At 38.1% G+C, this 14,108-nt stretch overlaps 1 protein-coding gene across 1 annotated transcript in view; it reads right to left on the bottom strand.

Moving 5' to 3' along the window:
• The window catches only part of LOC150077276 (protein saal1-like), a 242,943-nt gene that overhangs the window by 115,875 nt on the left and 112,960 nt on the right, over positions 1 to 14,108 (bottom strand). The window contains exon 7 of the mRNA XM_090385838.1: positions 879 to 958. Within this exon, the coding sequence (XP_090241964.1) occupies positions 879 to 958 (80 nt within the window). The remainder of the gene's footprint in view (positions 1 to 878; positions 959 to 14,108) is intronic.

The raw sequence follows: 14,108 nt of genomic DNA, 5'->3' as shown, positions 1-14,108 counted from the left end.
GCATTTAAGAAATAAAATTTAAACCTTGGTCCCTCTTTATTAAAATTTAAAATTTTCAGTAATAATAAGAGGTTGGTGCTGCAGGAGATTATTTAGGTTGATCTAAATAACTAACTCTCTGATAGAAGTGCACTGTGCACCTATCATTTTAATTGTTAGTTTGTTATTTGGTTTTTAGGAGCATTAGCAACTAAGGCCATATTGCTCCGGGAATATGCGGTGGTCATTCCCTGACCTTTCCGCATCCTCCGTATTTGGTGGTGATGGGCTCGAACCCCGGTCTAATCAAGAAGTGTGTGCTATGCACTGCTGCTCCTTCCCACCTGGCTACGGAGGCGCCCCTATCATTTGAAAATATCTACATAGTAGAGAGAGAAAGTGAATTGCTAAATGAATTGAAAATATGTGCATATTTTTAAGTCAGTTGATCAATCAGAGGAGGAATGAGGTGAGGGGAAAAACATTGTTCATGAGACATTAATGGGGTCAGAATTAGGTCTTTTTTTTCTTTTTCTTTAAGTCAAATACCTCTAAAAATTTAGTTATCAAATGAACATTTATATCATACTTGAACTTTTATTATCTTTCTAAAATGCCAATTCAAGGCACTTTCATCTTCATTACAGAAATCATACATGGATAAGTCTAACTTTGGTATAAAATTATCATTCATTAGCAGTGTGAATACAACAAAATGCATATAACATCATACATAATTCTTTGGAAATATACAATTACATAGTTCACTATATAAATAAAAATAATTACTGATAATAAAAAGTAATAAATAGGGTGATAATTATACAAATTAAACTAAAATTGGTTGACAGTGAAATGAAGAAGAGCATTACATAGCTAAAAAGAATTTAAATACATACACTATTTCGGGTTTCCTAGACAAGTCATTACAGATATCCTTAAAGCAGACCATATTTCCAAGAATTCCCACTAGAATTTCCTATATAAATTCATACATCAAGTCACATAATTAGAACAAAATAAAATAAATCATAAATAATTTAAATTTAACTAACATTGAAAAAATATAAAATTTTTTTTTTTTTTTTTTTTTTTCAATATAATGCAGTTTATACTGTCATCAGGCACATGGGAGTTAACCCACAGCCCAATGAATAAAAAAAAATAATAAAAAAATTCCCATGTAAAAACTTGTCCAATCTTTCTGAAAATTTGATTATCATGTAGGGAACAGTATAACATTTTAGTTACCATTATCCATGGTTCACAGCAATAAAATCTTTCTTACAATGAAAATTGACTTTTGACCCTGGCAATCAACCAGGGTCAAAAGTCAATGTTTCCAACACTCATTTTATTTCAAAGGATCTTAATTTTACCAGAGTGTAAGGAAAAATCAAAATCATACAAGGAACTCAAAACTCTTCACAGGAAGTTGTACACTAATTTGTTCATATTTTAAGGCCTCACGAAAGAGTGATGAATGGGCACGAGACATCACTTCATCCAAAATTTTTACTCAGTTGATTTCCTTGTTTCCATTATAATTGATGTATACTTGTGGAAAATATTTATAACTGTAAGACATCTCATGTTTCCTGTTTGAAAATAGCTTTATAATGATTGTAATGTATTTATTTTTTCAAACAGAACAAATAAATGAAGAGTAAGAGTTATTTCAGAGTTTGGAATTGTATTATGAAGAATTTCTTTGCTGTTCAGGTTTTATGGCACAATGGCAGCAAGTAATAATCTCTTAAATGTGAATAGATGCTGGAAAATTAACCTGCATGTTCACATTGGACCAGAAGTGAGGTCAAGGCCACTCTTAGCTATTTTTATAGTATGGACAAGTATTGCTGCCCCTTAGCCCCTCACAAAAAAGAAAAAAGTATAGTTTAAAAATTCATTACAAAATTATACAACTATTATACAGTATCCATTATCCATTAGCCTATCCCAACTACCATTATCCATGATAATTGCGATAGGCTAGAACTTGGATAATTGAACAATGCAGTTAATCCAAATTATATTTTGTTGGGATTATCATATGTATGTATTCCATAAAAAAGAAAATAACATTATATCATGTAAACAAAGGAACAGTTACAGTCCAAAACATATAAAAAAGAACTAAACATTTTTCAAAAATGTCCTTCTGTTATTACGTCAAGGTTAATCATACTCCACAGATAACTGAGCCCCAGGTAACTGTCATTCTACTGTAATTTAAAAAACTTAGCTGAACTAAACAATCTACTTCAACGGTTCTTAAAGTGTGGGTTGCGACCCCCAGAGGGGTCACAAAAAAGATTCTGGGGGTTGCAGCAAACATTGATAAATGTGAGTAAATTAAATATTTATTATAGAACTATTGAAATTATTACACACTACAACCTTTCATTCTATATTTGTTTAGTTTATTGCAGAAATAAAGGCTGGCTGTATAAAAAACCTAACTTAACTTAACCGGTACTGCCAGGAGTTGCTAATAATTTCATCTAATGAAAAGAGGTTGCGGATAAAAAAAGTTTAAGAAACTGCGATCTACTTCAATGCATACATGTATATTAAACAAAAAAAAAAAATGCACGGTCCCATTAAAAAACTAATTTCCTTGCTAAAAGCTGCAAAGTTTTTATAAATTTGTCCAAATGAATTATCTGCTGTAATACTGCCTTCAACTGAAACACAATAACCTCCAAATTATCTGTGTGCAGATTATCAGATTTATGGATTATCCACATGTGATTTTTTTTTTTTTTCCATTTCATTTTCATTCCTTCATTTATTGTATATACAGTGAACTAAGCTTTAATCTCTCTCTCCCGCTTGCTCTTCCAGTATTCATATGCTTCTAACAGTATTTTTGGATTATACATGCATGATTTTTAGATCTTATTAATTGGAAAATAAATTTTATCAATTATTTACTTGGCAAATTTACACACACGAGAGGTATTCAATAAATTATCTACTTAATGTATTTCCCATATTTATATTTCAATGATTCATGATTTATTGTGTTCCCATATCTCAACTTGAATCATACTAATTTTGATCCCACTATGTTTTTAGGTTGTGCTGCTGTAACAGAAAGAAGGAAGACACTTGTATCAAATTATGGATTTGCTGAAATTGGAGCATCGTTCAATCATAAAGTTTCTCACCAAAGAAGGAAATGGGCCAAAGGCCATTCATGAAAGGATGGTGGCTGTGTATGGCAACAGTGCACTTCAGAGTGTCACATGAAATTCTGGACAAAACAATTCAAGTGGGATAGAGAATCCATCAAAGATGATCCACATCCAGGAAGGCTTGTGACAGTGACCACTCCAGAAATGTGCCAAGCTGTGGAAACCCTTGTGCTGAATAACAGAAATTTAAAAGGTGTCCCAAATCTCTAGGAAATGTGACATATCTGAGGGAACAGTTATAACCATTCTCCATGAACATTTGGTGATGACTAAGGTCATCACCAAATGTTCACATATTTCTGACCCCTGTGCAGAAGCAAATAAGGGTACGGTGTTATGAGAAGAATTTAGAGCTTTGTGGAAGGGATCCTGAAACTTTCATCTCCAGAATTATTATGGGTAATGAAGTATGGGTTCATCACTGGGATTGTGAGACCAAGCAAGAATCACTGCAATGGAAGCACAAGGGTTATCCCCACCCAAAAAATTTCGGACACAACCCTCAGCTGGCAAGATTACGGCCACCATTTTTTTGGGATGCTGAGGGAATTTTGTACATTCACTACTTGGAACACAAGCAAACAGTCACTGGTGAGTCATATGCATCCCTACTGTACAATCTAATGGATGTCATAAAGGAAAAATGCTGCTGTGGAAAACTTTCCAGAGGTGTGCTGCTTCTTCAGTACAACACACAAGTACATAGGTCACATGCTGTTGCTGCTACTTTGAGAGACTGTGACTACACAGAACTTACCCGTTCTTGGATCCACCTTACATACCAGATCTGGCCACCAGTGGCTATTTCCTGTTTTGACACCTCAAGAAAAACTTATGTGGACATCGCTTTGCTGATGATAATGAACTGAAGTCTGCTGTTTCTGCATTCTTTGATGGAGAGGACAAAGAATTTTATTTGTCTGGTAATTCCTCATTGCCAACAAAATGGAACAAGGGTATTGCAGTTCAGGGGAGTTATACTGAAAAATAAAACAAACTTTTTGCCTCTATCTCATTTCCTTCATAGGTAGGTAAAGAATTTATTGAATGCTCCTTGTATATATATACAAAATGATCCTTTATTGCCGAAATAAATATAATGCAAACACAATATGTATGTAGCCCCTTTACAAAACTAGAGTAGAGGACTTGCAAAAGAAAACAACTAAATATTATTCCTCTTCATTGCTCTGCCACCAAAGATTCAAATCTCGTAAGTCCAAATCAATTGCAACAGTGCAACAATTAGTTTAAAGATAGTATTAATTAAGTACTAGTTACACTTCTTCATTTAATGAAACAATGACCACAGTACAGGACTAACATGAATCCGATTCTGTGGACTTCCCCAAGCTAACAGATGGTAGGAAATCTGATAATCATCTCTTCCAGATATGATGTTAACTGTTTTCTTTAAAGCAGTAATTTACCAAACAGTCCTGAGATCAACTAAATCAAGATTTTTCAGCATGACAGTTTTCGAGGAGACATCATCATCAACACTAATCTTAAGTTTTTATTCAGCACTTGGAGGACCCACTGTTTAGCCCACCCCCAAGAGAGAGCTAATGCAAGAGCTGTTACTGTTTGTGCTTTCTCTCCAGTTCATGGTGTGTATGCATGATTGTGCAAGGCTCAAGGGGTAGAATTTTTTTCAGCCTGGACTGTACTTGTTAACAGGAGAGATTGCTTCTACAGGGATGGGATACACTTAAATAGAAAGGGTGCAAGAATATTTGCTGATGCTATCGAGGCAGTGTTAGGTGGGTCGGAAAACTGCTAGCTTGGGGGGAGACAAAGACCAATAGATTGACAGTAGCCACTGGCAGAGGTGAAAGAGATTCTTGCACTGCTTCTATTAGAATGAGCAGAAGCCTGAAAAACAAGATGCATGGTATTTCAGAGACTGCTGGGAGCCATTGCGGTACAAGTAAACACATGGGTTGTGTTAGGGTAGCTAAGAATAGAAACAGGTGCAGGTATACTTGCGTGTACACCAATGCTAGGAGTTTAGTAAATAAATTTGATGAATTTGAGGTATTGCTCAAAACATCAAAGGTAGATATTGTTGGGATATCAGAGACGTGGTGTCATACAGATATAAAGGATGCAGAACTGCAATTTGGGGAGTACAACGTCTACAGAAAGGATAGACAGGATAGGAAGGGGGGAGGGGTTATGCTATTAGTTAAGAAACACATAAAAACCAAGGAAGTGAAGCCAGTCGACATCGCCGGACAGTGCAGTGTTGAGTCAGTTTGGTGTGACATAAGCATTGGGAGATCAAAATTGAGAGTAGGAGTGTGCTATAGGCCTAATGACTCTGATGAGTATAATAAGGAACTGTACAGGGAAATAGAGTGGGCCAGTAAATCAGAGAGTCTTATAATGGGAGATTTTAATTTCCCAGATATTGACTGGAATTTGGGGGCTGGTTACTCACACACTAGCAGGGCTTTTGTGGATTTATTGGATGATTGTTTTCTACATCAGCATGTTCGGGAGGCAACAAGAGGGAGTAATACTCTTGATTTGATTATCAGCAGTGATTCTTCATGCATTAAGAATCTGCAGATAAATGAACCACTAGGTGGCAGTGATCAGTGTGCTGAAGTGGGATTTACTCAAAGAGGTAACTACCATTAGGGGTAAAGGGAAGGGTTACTGCTTCCGTAAAGGCGACTAAGATGGACTGAGACAGTATTTAAATTCTATACAGTGGGACCAACTGATGATGTTACCAACAGCAAATTCAAAATGGGAAGCATTCAAAGAACTTATCTTGGAAGCTACTAGGCTTTACATACCAACTAAGAAATATTGTTCAAGGTTTAGGCCAAAATGGATGTCAGATGAACTAATGAGGCATATGGCAGAGAAGAAAAATGCATGGGATACTTACAAATTAACACATGACACAGAACCCTATGATAGATACAAGTTGATATGCAACCAAGTTACAAAGGAGGTTAGGCAGGCGAAGGCAGATTACGAGAAATCCTTGGCAAGGGATGCAAAGAAAAACAGCAAAGAGTTCTTTACTTATGTAAACTCTAGAAGGAAGGGGATGAATCAGATTGGTCCACTTGATATTGATGGGTCAACTGTTGATGATCCTGCTCAGGTAGCTAACAAACTAAATGAATATTTTGCATCGACATTCACACATGAGGAGTTATTCAGCAAGGGGAATGCCAGAGGTGTATTCAACTCTAGCAGTAAGCTACAGAATCTTGAAATAACTGGGAGTAAAGTGGAGGAGAAACTGTTGAAGATAAACACAAGAAAGGCACCCGGGGTGGATGGGATCTATCCAGTTATATTAAAGGAGGCAGCAAAGGAAGTAAGCAAACCCTTAGCCATAATTATGTGAGCTTCCTTGGACTCAGGGGAGGTACCCATAGACTGGAAATGTGCAAATGTGACCCCAATTCACAAAGGAGGATCAAAGGCTGACACAAGTAATTATAGACCTGTGAGCTTAACTTCTGTTCCAGGAAAATTAATGGAGGCACTGGTTAAAGAAGCACTGCAGGATCATTTAGACAAGACTTCAGTTATAGCTCAGACACAGCATGGTTTTGTTAAGGGGAAGTCTTGCCTGACCAATTTGATTGGATACTATGATGCAGTCACAAAAGAACTGGATGCAGGGAATAACTTTGATATTATATACTTGGATCTTAGAAAGGCTTTTGATACTGTTGCACATGGAAGACTGCTACACAAATTGGAGCAGTGTGACATTGGAGGCAAATTGCTGCTATGGATAAAGGGGTGGGTGAGGGGGAGAAGACAGAGAGTGGTAATCAATGGACACTGCTCATCGTGGACTAATGTTATTAGTGGAGTCCCTCAGGGTTCAGTGTTGGGTCCATTATTGTTTTTTTGTATTTATAAATGATATTGATGATGGTATATCAAGCTTAATGTCCAAGTTTGCAGACGATACAAAGGTTGGCAGGGTTGTCAAGGACACTACTGACACTATGCTGCTGCATCAGGATCTGGAAAGGTTGAGCAGATGGGCTGAGAGGTGGCAAATGAAGTTTAACATTGACAAATGTAAAGTACTACACATGGGAAACAGCAACCCCAGAGCAACGTATCAACTCTGTGGTACTACACTGACAGTGGTAGAGAATGAAAGGGACTTGGGGGTGGTTGTGCAGGCAGATATGAAGTTCTCTGAGCAGTGCAGACGGGCAACAAGAGTAGCTCATGGAGTATTGTCAATGATATACAGGAATTTTTCCAGCAGGGATAAGGAGGTGATTATTCCATTGTATAAGGCAATGGTCGGGCCACACCTAGAGTACTGTATACAGGTCTGGAGGCCTCATTTCAAGAAGGATGTAGAGCTGCTGGAACGAGTACAGAGAAGGGCAACAAGATTAGTGAATGGAACAAAGGGGTGCTCTTACGAAGAAAGGCTTAAGTTTTGCAAATTACAGTGTCTGGAGACTAGGCACCAGCGAGGTGATCTGATAGAGGTGTATAAAGCCTTGAATGGTTTAAGCATGCTCAATGCTGATGGGATTCTTCCTCTAGCTCAGAAAAATCACCTGAGAGGGCATAAATTCAAATTGAGGAAAGACAGATGTAGGATAGACGTGCGGAAATTTGCCTTTAGCCAGCGGGTGGTTGGTTGGTGGAACAGACTTCCATCCCTTGTGGTGGAGGTTGATAGCCTAAATAAGTTTAAGGCTCAGCTGGACAGGTATTTTGAACGAACAGAGGGGTGAAGTGGAAGTGGGTTTTTTTTTTTTTTTTTGGCTGATGCTGCATAAGCTTGCTTTCTTGCATCAAATGCCTCTACTAATGCTAATGCTAATGTTGTATTGTATTATGAAAACTTAACTCAGTATATATTTTCAAATCATAAAACTACCTGTGTAATTCCCTAGAATTTTTATATACTTTCAAGCACACAAATATACTAAAATACATAGTATGTTCTTCTGTGAAAAGAAGTCCTCTTCTTTTCCTGTAATGAGACTAATGTTGGTATTAGTATTAGTTGGTAAAAGGGAAGTATTAAAATACTTTCCTTTTGCATACACAAATAATGCAATTATTTATTTGTGGCCATATTGGATTTTCTGATGCCTCCACAGGTTTGAAATGCAAAATTTTGGTTCAAGAGACTACGGGTGAATGAAATAATCAGGCAACAATTCATTAATAAACACAGAAAATAACCCTTTAGTTGTAAAGTATAATAAGCTAGTTTCATTTTTTTAAAGCGAAAATGAAAGAGACATCATATATGAGAATGCTACCTTAAATCTCACACTGTTTAAATATAACTGCATCACAATATCGATTTAGTTTACTTTTGACACTTTCAACTCTGATAAAATGCACTTTTCAACTTCTTATTAGCAAGATACATTAAGTTCATTGTATTCCTCTATTTATTGATATAAGAACAATTTCAAATAATAATCATCTCTCTACTAAATGTTGTTGTTGTTGTTGGGTTTAACGACACATAGGCTACTTGGGCCATATTGTGTCTTCTAATGGTGAATATGAAATAATATCTATATTTTATGATATATTTGTATACGGTTTAGGAAAGTATATAGTTCCTTTTTATTAGAATCATCTCCCAGAATCTGCAATAAATTTATTGATGACTGTGTTTTAGCAATTGATTTAAAAGTATCTAAGCGGATGTTCTGAAGGTGGGGACAGTCCACTAACAAATGGCGAATGGTCAGTTGTACTTGACATGATGTACATTGTGGAGCGCTGTCATTAGTTAATAGATAGAGGTGAGTGAGATAAGTATGCCCAATCCTGAGCCTTCCTAAAATTGTTTCTTCTCTTCTGCTTTTCTGGAAGCTGGAGGGCCACAGCTTTGGTTCTGGTTTTATTTGGTATAATTTGTTTTCTGGATAACCTCTCCAGATTAATGACCAGCTATTGTAACATGCTTTATGGATAATATGTTTATAATCAGTATATGGGGATCGAAAAGTCTGCAAAAGAGTAGTATCTGGTTGTTTGGCTGCTAGATCTGCTCTTTCGTTTCCAGCTATCCCAGAATGACCTGGAATCCAACAGAATGTTACAGTTTGGTTTGACTCATTACACACAAGTAATTTAGAATGGATTTGTTTTATTACAGGGTGAGATGAGTTGGTATTACTATTTATGGCAGAGACAGCACTGAGCGAGTCAGTGTATATTATGGCAGACGAAATTAGAAGTTCAGTAATATGCCCTAGAGCCAAGTTAATGGCATAAAGCTCAGCAGTGAAGATACTGCATTCTACAGGTAATGAGACAGAAGTGCTGAAAGATGGAAAGATCGCAGCAGCGCCTACTTGGGTCTCAGTTTTCGATCCATCTGTATAGATCTTACAGGCCTGTGAATTAGAAGCAGAGTGAGCTTCATATAACTGTGCGATATTGAAGGGACACAAGGTGTTCTTTCCCCACTGTTGGAAATATTCATCGAAAATTGCAGGGATATTTGTCCACGGTGGATCAGGCGGTGTGATGTCCTGATATATATTGCCGATTTCAATATTCCACGTTTCAGTTAGTTCTTTAAGTCTAAGTGCAGCAGGTCTGTTTTCATTTGGTTTACTGTTGTACAATGAGTCCCATTCGGTATTGTACAGACATCTCCAATTCGGGTGAGAGGGAAGACTGCGGATTTTTGCGGCATACATCAAGAGCAATGTTTTCCTCCGAAGGTGTAAGGGAGGTTCATGGGCTTCAATGTAAAGACTCTGGACTGGGGAGGTTCTGAAAGCCCCTAGAGAAACTCGAAGGGCACTGTGCTGGATGGTATTTAATCGCTCTAAGGTACTCTTCCTTGCAGAGTCATACACTGGAGAACCGTAGTCCAAACGGGACCTGATGAGAGCTCTATAAATATGGATAAGAGTATGCCGATCAGCGCCCCATGACATGGATGACACACACCGAAGGATATTCAATTTCTTCAAGCAGATGGTTCGAAGACAGGCCACATGTGCTTGAGTTCAGTTTCAGTTTTCTATCTAGTACCAGGCCAAGAAAGCGGACAGTGTTAACCAGAGGAACCGACACATTTTTGATCTTTAACTCAGGATCAGGATGAAATGACCGGAGTTTGCAGAAATGAGTGGTAGTGGATTTCTGTTCAGCAAGATGGTATCCATTGCTTAAAGTCCATGATTCTATTCTGTTTAGAGTAATCTGTAACTGCCTTTCGATGGCATTCATATTTTGTGATTGGCACGATATGGTGAGGTCATCTGCATACATATATACTTCAATAGTTTTTGGAAGTTCTTCCAATATATTGTTGACCCTAACTGCAAATAGCGTTGGACTCAGTATTGAACCCTGTGGGACACCCTCTTCTTGAATATGAGATATTGATAGGAAGTTTTGATATCTGACTTGAAAGGTACGTAACTTTAAAAAATTCTGAATAATTTGAGGTAGATAGCCTCTCAACCCTAACTGATGCATATCTTTGATAATACCATAACGCCATGTGGTGTCGAATGCTTTCTGAATATCTAGGTTGACCATAACTAAATGTTGTCTCCTGATGAAGGCGTTACGTATGTTGGATTCAATTTTGACAAGTAAATCTAGGGTGGACCTGTTTTTGCGGAAGCCATATTGGTGATCAGAAAGCAGATTTTGGGAGTCTAGAATCCAGGTGAGTCTCTTATGCACCATCCTTTCGAAGATCTTGCCCAAACAGCTGGTCAATGATATTGGTCTGTAATTTTGAACTTGAGAGGTATCTTTTCCTGGTTTTGGTATTGCACAAATATAGGAATGACGCCAAGAGAGAGGATATGTGTTTTCTGAGAAGATCCTGTTATAAAATAGCAATAGTGTGTACAGATCAGCTTCACACAAATGTTTAAGCATTCTGTAGTGAATGCCGTCTGGTCCTGGTGCACTATTTGGAGATTTACTCAAGGATTCTTTGAGTTCAGCTATGATAAAGGGCTGGTTATATGGAAGTGGAAGATTAGTGGAAAAGTTCAACTTTTTACGTTCTTCATTAGTTTTAATTCTCTGAAAAGCAGTCGCATAAGTGGTAGAGGCGGAAATATTATAGAAAGATTCTGCTAAAGCATTTGCGATGTCAGTAGGAGAAGATAGGTCCTGCCCATTCCACTGTATTATTGGAGAATGTAACGGTAGAAATTTTCCATTCAGAGCTTGTATTTTTTTCCAGATAATTCGAGTGTCAGTATTTTTGTTAATAGTTGAGGCGAATTTAATCCAGGAGTCACGTTTTGCTTTTTTCCTAATTTGTCTTGCTTTGGCTCTCAGTTTTTTGTAAACTATAAGGTTGGCGGTAGTGGGGAATTTGCGAAATTGGTTCCAAGCACGGTTTTTTTCTACTTTCACTATGGTACAGTCTTGATTCCACCAATGGTTTTGGTGTACCCGCTTGCTCTGTTTGGATCTTGGAATCGAAATTTCGGCTGCTGATAATATATGGCTGGTAATGTGTTCGGTTACGTCATCAATATGTTGTTGCTGTACATACTGTTTGTTTAGTAGGACACAAGTAGAGTAGTTTTTCCAGTCTGCTTTGTGGAAATTCCAAAATAAACGGGCTTTCGGGCATGATACGACCTGCGTTTGAATTGAGCTGATGATGGGAAAATGGTCACTGTGGAATGGATCATTCAACACCAACCATTCCATACTTGGAAAAAGAGATGCTGAACAGATAGATAAATCTATGGCAGAGGTTGTACCTGTAGGTAATTGAACATGAGTTGGAGAGCCAGTGTTTAATACAGTCAGATTATGGTTATCTAGGAATGTTTCAATTAATTGGCCTCTTTTATCCATAGTGGAGGATCCCCACAATGGATGGTGACCGTTGAAATCACCGAGTAAACAGACAGGAGGTGGCAGTTGTGTTAAAAGGCTGTCAAGTTCAGTCTGGGTACAAGGATAATTAGGTGGTATGTAAATAGATGCAAGAGTTAATGATATTCCCATTGCTATCCGAACCGCTACAACTTCTAGGGAGGTTACTAGTTGGAGATGTCTTGATGGTATGGTAGTTTTGACAAGAATTCCTACCCCTCCACGAGAAGAAGAGTCAGAATCCCTGTCTCGCCTAAACATAGTATAGTTTTTGAAATTGAGTGAAACTTTTGGTGATAAAAATGTCTCCTGTAAGCATACTCCTAATGCGTTAGTTTGTATGAGTAAATCATTCAGGTCATCTATATTACTGCGTAATCCTCTGCAGTTCCATTGTAGGAATTTCTTCATTGCTTGGGTTTATTTGACGAAGATTGATCTGACTGTTTTTTCTGAGGTTTCTGCCTGCTTAGTTTTGATTTTTCATTTTTGGGAAAGGTTGGGCGTCCTGTATCCATGGTGTCATTGGCATGTAATTCTAGGACTGTGTCTTCGTCCTCTGACTGAACTTCCATTTGAATGTTGCTATAGCATGGTTTCATTGTCTTTTGATTTTCAACGCTAACAGATTTTGTTCTTTCGGGCAAGGTTGAGATGGCATCAGTTGGGATACTGATTGGCGTGTTGCTGGTTTCATTAACTGTAGATTTTTTATTGCACGTTAGCATAGTTTTGGCCCAGGTGGAAAATGAAATGTTTGGTTCTATGGAGACATCTGTTTGAGTTGAAATTGACCGGCTGTTTTTAGAGACCGATGCATATGATCGGCTAGGCATGGTTAACAGTATTTGCTTCCTTGCTTCAGGGTATGTGACTTTATGTTCCACCTTATATTTCTGGATTTGTTTGCCTGTTTTCCAAAGGTCACATGCTTTAGAAAAGGCAGGATGGCTTCCTTTACAGTTAGGGCAACTAGGAGTGGCAGCTGTACAGTCTCCTTGAGAATGCTCCTTAGAGCCACAAATAGGACACACAGCATCGCCTCAGCATGCCGTCTGAGAATGGCCATACTTCTGGCACTTAAAGCAGCGAATGGGATTTGGAATGTATGGCCGAATCTTGCAGTTTAAATAACCTGCTTTAACAGAAGATGGAAGAGTCGGAGTACTAAATGTCAAAATGACGGACCTGGTTGGTAGTAGGTTCCCATCTTTTTTGGTCATTATTCTCCGCGCATGAGTCACTTTTTGTTCCCTGAGTTCTTGTATTATCTCTTCTTCTGACACTGTTAGTAAGTCCCATTCGCTGATAACGCCTCTAGAGGTGTTAAGAGTGTTATGGGGCGTAACTGACACCGGAATACTGTTAAATGATGTTAATTTTAACAGCTTCTCTGAGTGAGTTGTCTTAGAAGTTTCAATTAGAAGATCTCCAGATTGGAGACGCTTAACCATTTTAGGAGATCCACAAACCGATTCTAAACATTTCTGTATTAGAAAAGGCGATAGTTTGCCAACAGGTTGCGTGGATAATGAGTGCATTATAAGAAATGCTGGCACGTCATTATTCTGATTTTCCGTCCTTAGTCGCTTCGGACGATTGGAGTCCCGGTCGTTGTCAGGAATTTCTGATCTCGAACCCGAGGGCTCTAATGGTGGATAGTCACTTATATCCATGTCGGCTCCTTTTGGCCCTGGGGGTTTGTCTTTACCACCCAGGTTACCGGCCCCGCCACGGGGAGGCAGGAGCAGTGCCACGAGGTGACCAAGCGGCTATTAGTTGTGTTAGTAATAAAGAAAACGAAACAGAAAGGTTTCTTTCCTTTCTGGGCCTTTGCCTACTACTTGTAGAACGAAAGGGCTACTTAAGTATAAAATGAGAAGAACGGTCTTCGGAAATAAACAGAATATATATAATGGCAAAACCTCTTTAGATAGCTCGCTTTTTGAAACGCACTGAGATCGCTTGGCCACGGAACGCTTGGCACCTGGGGCCCTCTCTACTAAAAGTTTCCTTTAGGCCACCAGCAATTCATTTGTTTAAATAACAAGATTCTCAACACAAGTGTGAGAAATT

The sequence above is a fragment of the Mastigoproctus giganteus genome, chromosome 12 (genome assembly GCF_048544385.1).
Source record: "Mastigoproctus giganteus isolate SK-2022 chromosome 12, ASM4854438v1, whole genome shotgun sequence".
In the NCBI taxonomy this organism is placed as follows: Eukaryota; Metazoa; Arthropoda; class Arachnida; order Uropygi; family Thelyphonidae; genus Mastigoproctus; species Mastigoproctus giganteus.
The sequence above is the reverse complement of the archived record's forward strand: the minus strand, read 5'-3'. Positions and strand labels throughout refer to the sequence as shown.